General features: G+C 38.6%; 1 protein-coding gene across 3 annotated transcripts in view; it reads left to right on the top strand.

The window, feature by feature from the left end:
• The window catches only part of LOC107088131 (neurobeachin-like), a 142,538-nt gene that overhangs the window by 71,533 nt on the left and 61,000 nt on the right, over positions 1–10,005 (top strand). For all 3 annotated transcript variants that reach the window (XM_015380081.1, XM_015380080.1, XM_015380079.1), the window contains exons 9-13: positions 3,075–3,272; positions 5,391–5,524; positions 5,967–6,075; positions 7,347–7,499; positions 8,929–9,097. In XM_015380081.1, the coding sequence (XP_015235567.1) occupies positions 3,075–3,272; positions 5,391–5,524; positions 5,967–6,075; positions 7,347–7,499; positions 8,929–9,097 (763 nt within the window). The remainder of the gene's footprint in view (positions 1–3,074; positions 3,273–5,390; positions 5,525–5,966; positions 6,076–7,346; positions 7,500–8,928; positions 9,098–10,005) is intronic.

Below are 10,005 nucleotides of genomic sequence, written 5' to 3'. Positions count from 1 at the left end.
TAAAAGCAGCAACTTAAAAAAAAAAAAAAAAAAAAAAAAAAAAAAAAAAATTCTGCTATGATTTTAAGTTGCATTCAGATGCTGAATGGAGCCGTTTTACTTTCCATGTCACGACTTACTGAAGAGCAGACCTTTAAACTGAGTGTACGCATTGTAACTCTGGCTCCTTCATTTGAACTTCAGCTCATGATGTATTGTGAAAAGGGAGTTTTTCCTCTCCACTGTCGCTACAAGCATGCTTAGTGTGAGGGATTGCATCCGAGTCAATGAGTCGATGCAACCAACTGGTTTTCCTTTGATAGAAAACTTTAAATCAATTTGACTGTATGATCTCTTTCCATTCAAATTAAGCTCTGTTGTATGAACAAAAAAATCATTTTCAATGACTACTTTCCTGCTTCTCCTTTCGATCTTTTTCCCCTCACCAACAGCAGTGTGCAGTATTAAATTATTCAGAAATTGGAGTTGACGTGATGCAATTCTTAGTGACATCTGTTGAGTCTACATATATTTATCGAAGCAGTCATTTGGAGAAGGTCCAGATAATTTCCTAGCTGACTTGTACATTTCAGTCATATGCTGGAAAGCCTATTTACAGCTTTTGGCCTATATTCTGCACACAGCGTGGAGAGGCAAACTGAACTAAGTGGATCAGACGTTTGTGTGTGTGTGTTTTGATATCAACTCTGTGTCATAGCTGCAGCTGTCAGGTGCATAAAAAGGTGGCAGTTGTCACATTCGTTCCTCTGTGCGTTTAGGACACATATGTCTTTAATCTCAGCTCTGAAGAACTTCCCGTTTAGAAAAAAAAAGGCATTTCTCGCATGCGCCTCCTATCTACTTAAAGCCTCTGTGGCCTTCTTAAGCCTTTCAACACTCAGCAAAGCTCTTTTACACTTTCACCTACCTGTCTCACCAATTCGGTACGGTAGCGTAAATGCAGGCCTATTTTACAGTGCCACAGATGCACACGCTTCAGAAATGCTGCACTGCAAACTGGCTTACTCTGCAAAAATTTGCATCTTATTAAGTGTATTAATTTCCCATTCAAGCTATTCGGTATCTTTTTTTTTTTTGTGCAAAGGGGCCACTGACCTTCGAATTAAACCATAGAGCACTTTATTTGTTTATGTGATGGATTACCACTGCATATTTCTACTGCTTTATTAGCACAGCCTTGCAATAGAGATGCTGAAGTCACCTGGTACTAACTTTGGAATGTGCAGCAATCCGTCATTGCTTATATAAATGCTCCAAAGTAGTTGTAGGTGTATGGGTTTTAAATTTCCCTTGGATCAAGATAACTACATCACATCTTCTGCTGCTTAAGAACTGCTCAGGGCACATATCTTCACACTAGACCTCAGATGAAAGGTTCAGAAAAACATGGGCTTGTAGGTCTCTGAGTGGCTCTGGGCTTACCTGTGCAGTCAGGCTGAGCGAGGCACCGAGAGACTCTGCCGCTTGAAGCTGGGAAGAGGAGCCTCTGCCTGGAGCTGCTGCCAAGGGTTGCAGTGTAACTAGTGAGCCTTTTTTTTTTTTTTATCTATAGGCATTTATACTTGAAGAGACGCTTGTACTGCCAAAGGATACATGAACGTAAAGCCCTCTGCAAACGGATGTTAACCGAAATGTGCAAATGCAGAAATGGCTACCTGTAAAATTATTCCATCCGTCTTTTTCCTGTAGAGGGTTGACATTTGTATGCTTGAAACTATGAGTGTACACCATTCTGTTAAAATGTTTCTGTGGTATCAAAAGTTAAATCCTTTTCAATAATTATTTTTCCATATTTAAAAGGACCTACGTTATGTCCCATTTTACCACATGGCTGATGAACCTATTTGATGAAAAAAAACCTGCTTGGGTGAACAGGTTTTAACATCCAGGAACTAATGCTTTAGGGAGACTTTTTGATTTATTTCCATTTTCAGCTCCTCTTTATAACGACATCATAGCTTCAGTTAATGGGTGTGGAAAACATTAAAGTGATAGAAACCAGTAATTACATCTTCCTGCATGCTACTACTTATTACAGTAATATCAGAAAAGTACCAAATGGTTAACATACCACTATCTTAAGTCAAAAATTATTCTTCCCCTCATTTCCCTGTTTGAATGACTTTTTTTTCTGAATCTGTTCTATCTATCTATCTATCTATCTATCTATCTATCTATCTATCTATCTATCTATCTATCTATCTATCTATCTATCTATCTATCTGTCTATCTGTCTGTCTGTCCATTTTAGAATAAATCTTTCTGTGAAAAGAAATTCTTTGAAGTCATTATTTTGGTTTACAAAAATGTCCTCACCAAGCCAGAATCCATACCTGTGGAAGGAGTTTAAGATTAGGGTGCTGGAAAGGAGGCCTTCCCCATTCAAAGACATTGGAGTTCATTACCAAATCCAACCCCATAAAAGGGGGAGAATGTTGGTATGATTATGGAAATAATAATGGATTTTTTATTTTTTTTTATTTTTTATAAAATGCAAATAAGAGTCAGAATAATTTATTTCTCTAAAGTTTTAATTAAATATTCAGTATTAATTATAATAGACAAAATAAGCAGAGGGACATGCAGCAAATTCTATCCATTAGAGACATTCGTTTGAAGAGCTTGGTATGTTAGAAAAAAAGTTGATGGGTATGATTGTAAGATTGGATCTTGATAAAGGCTTTAAATCTTGGCGAGGTTAGAATAAACATAATTCAACATGCTGAGATTGGATTACAAATGTGTTGATCTTTTTGCGGGTGGTTGTCTTGACAGACTACAAAAAGATAAATCTGGATCCCTGAGTGCTTCTTTCCCACACAGGCGCTCCCCCGCTCTGCCTCTTATTCTGCACTAATTGAATTAGTGCCCGGGTTAGCACTGTGTTCATTAAGATAATGCTGTGTTGTTTACACGAGGCTCTGTCTGCAATTAAGCAGACTCCATTTTGGGTGTTGAACTTGTACACGCAAAAACACACTCGCTCTTATCTCGTCTCCTGACAACACATTCGTCTTCCTGAGTTGAGGTTCTTTTTTTTTTAATAGCCTCTCTTTCAATGTCCGTCTCTGCAGAGCACTTTCAAGTTCAAATCTGAGAGCGACATCCACCTGGCTGAGCACCACAAGCAGGTGTTGTACGACGGCAAGCTGGCCAGCTCCATCTCCTTCACCTACAACGCCAAGGCCACGGACGCCCAGCTTTGCCTGGAGTCATCGCCCAGGGAAAACCCCTCCATCTTTGTCCACTCACCGCACGCACTCATGCTCCAGGTCAGTTTACACTACGTCCTCTAGAAAACTCAAGCTACATCTACTTTGCTGGTTCATGAAATGCAAAACTGTATGAATAACGTAAAATAAACCAGTCGGTCTGATAATCAGGCAGCTCTGATGAGGGCTGACTCACAGCCACTTCAGGAGCAATTTTTAAAGCCTTGGTGTTTATTTTGCTCAACATATATAGGTTAGGTGGTTTCCTATAAAAAGAATATATTACATATTATGAATAGAAAACTAATTCCGCACAGTATGAATAGCATGCTGCGGAAAATCCCAGTGTCAATACGCCTAGTTTTATTCTTCCTTCTTTTACTTAGAGAGTGCAGAGCTGTGATTTTACTTTCTCACATTGTTATGAATCAGATTATTTCCTCCTGAGCACAAAAGGGAATAAAATTTATATAAGAATTGTAGAAAAGTCACAGTGTGGTTGGCTGTTAAAGAACTTCTTTTACAGATTGGGATTTTTTTTATTTTTATTTTTAGTTTTTGAAGCTTAGAAAGAGGAAAAAGAGGGAACACCAAGTTTGAGCTTCAGCCAACTTGAGCTTCTCTGTTTCTTTGTTCCTTTCTTTCTTCATTCATGTTTTAAGTAATTACAAAATAATATGATTTTATTATTATACACTACAAAAGAAAAAGAGCAGGAAGAAGATAATCTGATAACATTTGTCCCTGTCTGTACAAATATTTCTATTAGGAACCAATGAGGTACAAAAAAAAGGTACACCAAATCATTTTCATAGAAGAAAATTGAATAAATAGAAAATACAAACAGAAATCATTAATTCATTACGTCTTTTTTCCTAAGAAGAAAAATAGTGGTGCAGGGTAACATTTTGAAAATTACATAGTTTATCACCTGCAACAAAAGTCCTTAAAGCATCCCCATTTAGGGCTTCACTGTAGATAATAACTATTTATCCTGATTAAAAATAAATTAATGCTAGTTTGGTTGAATATTAAATGAAGCATGAATCTGAACCTGATCTAACTGACTAAATGAAACCAATGTTATTAACCACTTGATATATTTGTTTTGTATATTTTCTCCACCTCAGTCTCCTACTAGTCTGAAATCATGACAGTGGTAACACTTTAGAGAGGCAATATAGTGTTTTCTAATGATGCTGCCACTTGTGGCCAAGCACAGAACTGCAGCACTCTGCTCCTTGTTCTGGTAGCTTCTGCTCATATTTGACAAGTTTTTGTTTTTTTGTTTTTTTTTTCTCTTACGTGGAGTTGCCATTCTTTTAGTGAGTTGAAAAGTCAAATTGTTTGCTAGTTCGGACCCATTTAACATGGAGGAGCTTTATGTCACATCCGCCGAGCAAATAAAGGAAAATAGGCTTATAAATGCATCGTCGTTGAACTACTGAGGTGTCACTCTACTTATCAAACAATGTTTTATTAGTAACTGTTCAAATAAAAAGCCTATTTTAAAGATATTTTTTTTTTAGGAAAAACATACATAATGTATCTTAAAGCTCAATTTAGTTTCCAGTAGGGGTGGGTATTGCCAAAGAAGTCACGATTCGATTCGAATCACGATTCACAGGCCACGATGCGATTCTATCACGATGCATCACGATACTTGAATTATTGTGATGCATTGCAATATTTTCTCCTCCATGTTTTGTTTTTGAATGACTCGGCACAGTATCCCGTGGCCGGAAATGCTTGTGACACAAGGCAGCATGCGTCAACACATTTGCAGCGACATCTACTGGACTGAAAGTTGTATTACACTTGTTTTTGGCTGATGTCCGCCAACCATTCATGCAATTTTATTTATTCATTTTTTAAAATTAATAATCGATTCTTGGCATCAAGAATCGATGCAGTAGATCACGAAAATTAGAATCACGATGCATCATCATCACGATTATTTTGCACACCCCTAGTTTCCAGTACACTAACCAGTAAACTGACCTAAATACTAAACTTAAAGATAGATTTTAAAAACCACTGGAGCATTTTTAGATTAATAAATATTATTTTTCATTACAGCTTTTTTTTTCTCTTTTAAGTCTGCATTACTATTTTGATTCTTTCAATTTTGATTTCATTTGCTTTATATAAATCTAACCAAGCTCTGTTCTTCAACAGGATGTGAAGGCCATTGTTACTCATTCCATCCACAGCGCAATCCACTCTATAGGAGGCATCCAGGTCCTGTTTCCGCTCTTTGCTCAGCTGGATTACAAGCAGCTCAATGACAGCAGTGTGGACACCACAGTCTGGTGAGTCATTAAGAAAGAAAAGGCAAAATGAGCCTTGTCTTGAATTGAATGCGACGTTATACAGCTGTGCTGGAGGCTACAAAACAAGTGTGGAATATTAGTATGAAAGGACAAAGCAAGAAACTCTTCCTCCTGCAGAGAGCTTTGATTTTCCCAAAGTATCCGTCCTCTGGTGAAGAGATAGCATCATGTGGTCTTTAATGCAGTTACTTTATCGGGCAGCATCTCAACATCATGTCAGCCACGGACAGATTATTTATTGAATATCATCAGGAGGATGGAGATAAGGTAGAAAACACAGCTGCATATTAAAAATGAGCTATGAAGTGGCTGAATGTGGGTGGAAGGAGTTGTGATGGGAATGTCGATCAGGTTTTTGCCAACAGCTCTCAAACTGCAGTAGAGAGCACGTTCAAACTCATCTGTGTGTTGTGTGTTGCAGCGCGACCCTACTGGCGTTCCTGGTGGAGCTGTTGAAAAGCTCAGTGGCCATGCAGGAGCAGATGCTGGGAGGGAAGGGCTTTCTGGTGATTGGATACCTGCTGGAGAAGGTCAGTGCGAAGGCCTTCGATATGAAGAGCTGCAGCTTTTACGTCATGTCTGTTTATTTTTGATAAGTAGAGAAACCTTGGTCTTCATTCTGACCTTCGCTGTTTCCTGATAGCATCCACATATAGGGATTCACTGTCGGTCATATCTATCTATCCTGATTAAAAATAAACTCATGCTTAGTTTGAAGCATGAATCTAAACTTGATCTAACTAAATGAATGAAACTACTGTTATTAACCACTGTAAATATATTTTTTTGTATATTTTATCCACTTCATCATCCATGTTAGCTGTATGTACAGTGTTCTTCAGAAGGCTTAAACTGTTGAATATTTCATCACATTAAATACAAGAAGGAAATAAGACTGAAATGTCAGTTTTTCTCCAAAATTTGCATGTTTTTATTTATTTATTTATTTTTTTACAAAAAATACTAAATGAATTAACATGGTGCAAAAACATCATTCAACATATTTAAGTCACAACTAAAAGATTGGATGAAGGAATACCAAACTTTTAGCCATCAGTAGAGCCTCTTCACAATGGCATTTTCTGTGTGGATTTTGTTGTGTACATGCATGCATGCTCCTGTTTTAGGATAAAAACGAGGACCAGTTTCAGTTTTGAACCTTTGGAATTTTTACTACATTTTTACTAAGTGAAGACATTTTGGCTGGTCCTCAAAAGCCAACTGTTAAGTTTAGGGCTAAGGTGTCTATTGGGAATAGAATAGAATAGAATAGAAAATCCCTTTATGTCCCACAATGGGGAAATTCTGGTATACATATGCATAATGTGGCATATTTACTTTGCTGATATTCATCATTATTCACTGTCCTTAATAAATAAATAAATGAAATGAAATGTGGAAGGTCAGATGAGATGAACCTTTTATTTAGGCCTACATTCAAAGCTGTACTTGTGGAGAAATAGTTTCCTCCCATCCTCCCTGTGAAATGTGGTGGTGGCAGTATCATGCTCTGGGGCTTGTTTTTCACAGCTGGGACAGAACAGCTGGTCAGAGTAATTGGAAAGGTGAATGGAGCAAATTTTAGTTCAGCAAATGATTTATGTTTGATTCTAGAGCAGCTACTTCCTAAATCAAACAATATTTGTTTATAATGATGCTAAATGTGAAAGATTCGTGGCATTCCCTAATATGCTTACATTTTGTAAAGTGTTGTATCTGCTGATGGTTAAATTAACTTTATGTGTTTAATTATTTATTTGCCTCTTGATGTAATGGCTCATACTTGCCCTTCTTCTTGCAGTCGTCTCGGATTCACATCACCAGAGCAGTCCTTGAGCAGTTTCTGTCCTTTGCAAAGTATCTGGACGGTTTACCTCATGGGGCGCCACTCCTCAAGCAGCTCTGTGACCATGTCCTCTTTAACGCTGCCATCTGGATACACACACCCGCCAAGGTCTGTTGATCTTTGTATGCATTACCCACCATGTACTTTCCTCCAAAATAAAATGAAAATAACTAAGCTGATGACAAAGAGAAGGAAATTAATAAAAGAACCAAAAGGTTTTAAATATTTTTTTATTCTCTTTTCTATAATATTTTGACTGAGTTCATGCTTGAAACAAACAAAGATGAAACACAGGACTGACATCTCTGCGGTCATTACCCTTTACAGTAATTTAATAAATGTGCTCAGAGGACGTACAGGGAGAGGCTGGCTCTCAGGCCTGTTAAAGGACAGAACATGCAAGTGAAGGAAACAAATAGTAAATCTGACATTTGAAAAGACCCCAGGAGAAGAGTGTGGATGTGCAGCTCCTCTGTTATTATTCTCGCTCTGAAATAGATACCGTTGGCATTCCCTCGGGGCCTGTGCCTCCACAGTTTGCAAAACTTCCATCTGACCCTAACAGTCGATCTGGCAGTCATGCTACACTCAAGAGCAAGTTGATTAGTTAATGTTGCTCTGCAGAAACACAGAATCAACCACTGATTTTTTTTCTTAGTTTTTTTTTTTTTTTTTGATTCTACTTGTCAACATAAATTGGATGAAAGGGAATAACCTTGTTGGGTTCTTTTTTTTTTACCCCCGCCATTCAATTGCCAGTAAGAATATGCATGATGATAATTAAGCGTGGATATGATAAGAGGAATGCCAGGTGTTATTATTTCCTCTTCTAAAGGGGATGCCACTACCCTGATTAATGCCAAGATTAACCCTGGAGCTGTTTAGGACTTAATGAAACATAGGAAGAAGTTGCTTTTCTCATCCCTTCTCCAAAAAGCCTGATTGTTAAACACACTCCTGTCAAAGAAAACCCATGTTTCTCTTTTGCAGCACTGCCCCAAAAAGGAGATTATTGTCCTGCTGTTTGAAATCTCAGCAGGTAAATAGGCAACTGTGTATAATATTATTTGACATAATGTATTGAAGGTTTTCCTAATGCAGCTGAGTTGACTCCCCTGCCTAAATGATCTCTGATGTGATGTGGTCAGGCCACGGCCCTGCGTTAATTTCATCCTCTTAAATAGAGCTACCTCGTTACGGCTCCTCAGCATGGTGGTCGCTGTAATGAGCTCAGAGGTTTGTGAGCCGTCTCAATTTAGCAAATGTGCAGTGAGGATTGTATGAGTATTAGGAGAGGGAAAAGGGACAAACGGAACAAAGGAGCAAAAATGCCATTAGAGAGTGCCACCTTTTTATATGTCAGGAATTGAGAGTAATTCCTCCGATCGAAGTGAAAGTATTTTAGGCACTGAAATATTAATAAGCATAAAACAGCATTTTTTTTTTTTTTTTTAAGTTGCTGCTTTTATAAAGTGCACGTCTTTGTGTCTAAGTGATGTTTATGCCCCAAATGAACGGAGTGTTTGTGTCTGCACAGGTTCAGCTGTCCCTCTACACTTACCTGTCGTCAGAGTTCATCGGCACCGCCACCATTTACACCACCATTCGCCGTGTCGGCACCGTCCTGCAGCTGATGCACACTCTGAAGTACTACTACTGGGCTATAAACCCTCTGGAGTGCAGCGGAATCACGCCCAAAGGGCTCGGTAAGTTCATGCACAAAAAGCCAATACTCCTTATTTCGCTGTGTGTTTGGGTGTATACATAGAGTATGCATGATGAGTCCAGCACTTTTTTTCCAACGACAGCTTAACTTATGCATGAAATGTTATAAGTCAGTGTGCTGAGAGGGGCAGCAATGCACCCGGAGGTGCCCGGCCTGCATAAAAAGCACAAGAAGATTTCTCTAAACTTCGCAGTTGCTGTATTATCCTAGCTGGTGTTTAAAAAAAAAGAGAAAGTTTGAAGTCGCAGCAGATTAAGCATCATGTCTGCTAGAAAGTTTGTTGGTCGTGGCCGTGGGCATGAACGCAGGAGGGATCCATAACACTTACCTTCTCGCTCAACCTATGATGGGAATGATAAAGGTTAGATAAGCTAGACACGACGACTTATGAGTAACTCACAATTAACGTGTGTCAACGATCACATAACTTGCCTGTAACTTATGCACCACGTACAGTATGGTAGATGTTGGCAAACTTTCCTTGATGTACTTGCTGTATGTCGACGTGTGCCAGCAAACTTCAGCGTGTTTATAACTTATACAAAACATCGGCATATGCTGACTAAATCGTTAAGTTGTGTCAGCATCATTAAATAGACTGAATGGGTCGAGACTCCTTCTAAACTATCTGTCCGTCAATCCGTTTGTAGTTAAGTGATTTGGCAGCATGGCCTAGGGGGCGTGTTAAGCCCTTGAGGAAAAAACCCTTGCAATTGCTAAAGCAGCTCTAAGAACTATCACCTTTGGTTGATTTTGGCTCCACCCAGTGGAAAAAAGATGTATTGTTTTACCTGAAGGAAGACAGCTAGCCTGACGTAGTCCGACTCAATTCTAGTCAGAATATGAGTCTGATACTGCTCCATAGAGCTGTGATTATGGGGCGTGTTT

Source organism: Cyprinodon variegatus, unplaced genomic scaffold (genome assembly GCF_000732505.1).
Source record: "Cyprinodon variegatus isolate N-32 unplaced genomic scaffold, C_variegatus-1.0 Scaffold207, whole genome shotgun sequence".
Classification (NCBI taxonomy): domain Eukaryota; kingdom Metazoa; phylum Chordata; class Actinopteri; order Cyprinodontiformes; family Cyprinodontidae; genus Cyprinodon; species Cyprinodon variegatus.
The sequence above is the reverse complement of the archived record's forward strand: the minus strand, read 5'-3'. Positions and strand labels throughout refer to the sequence as shown.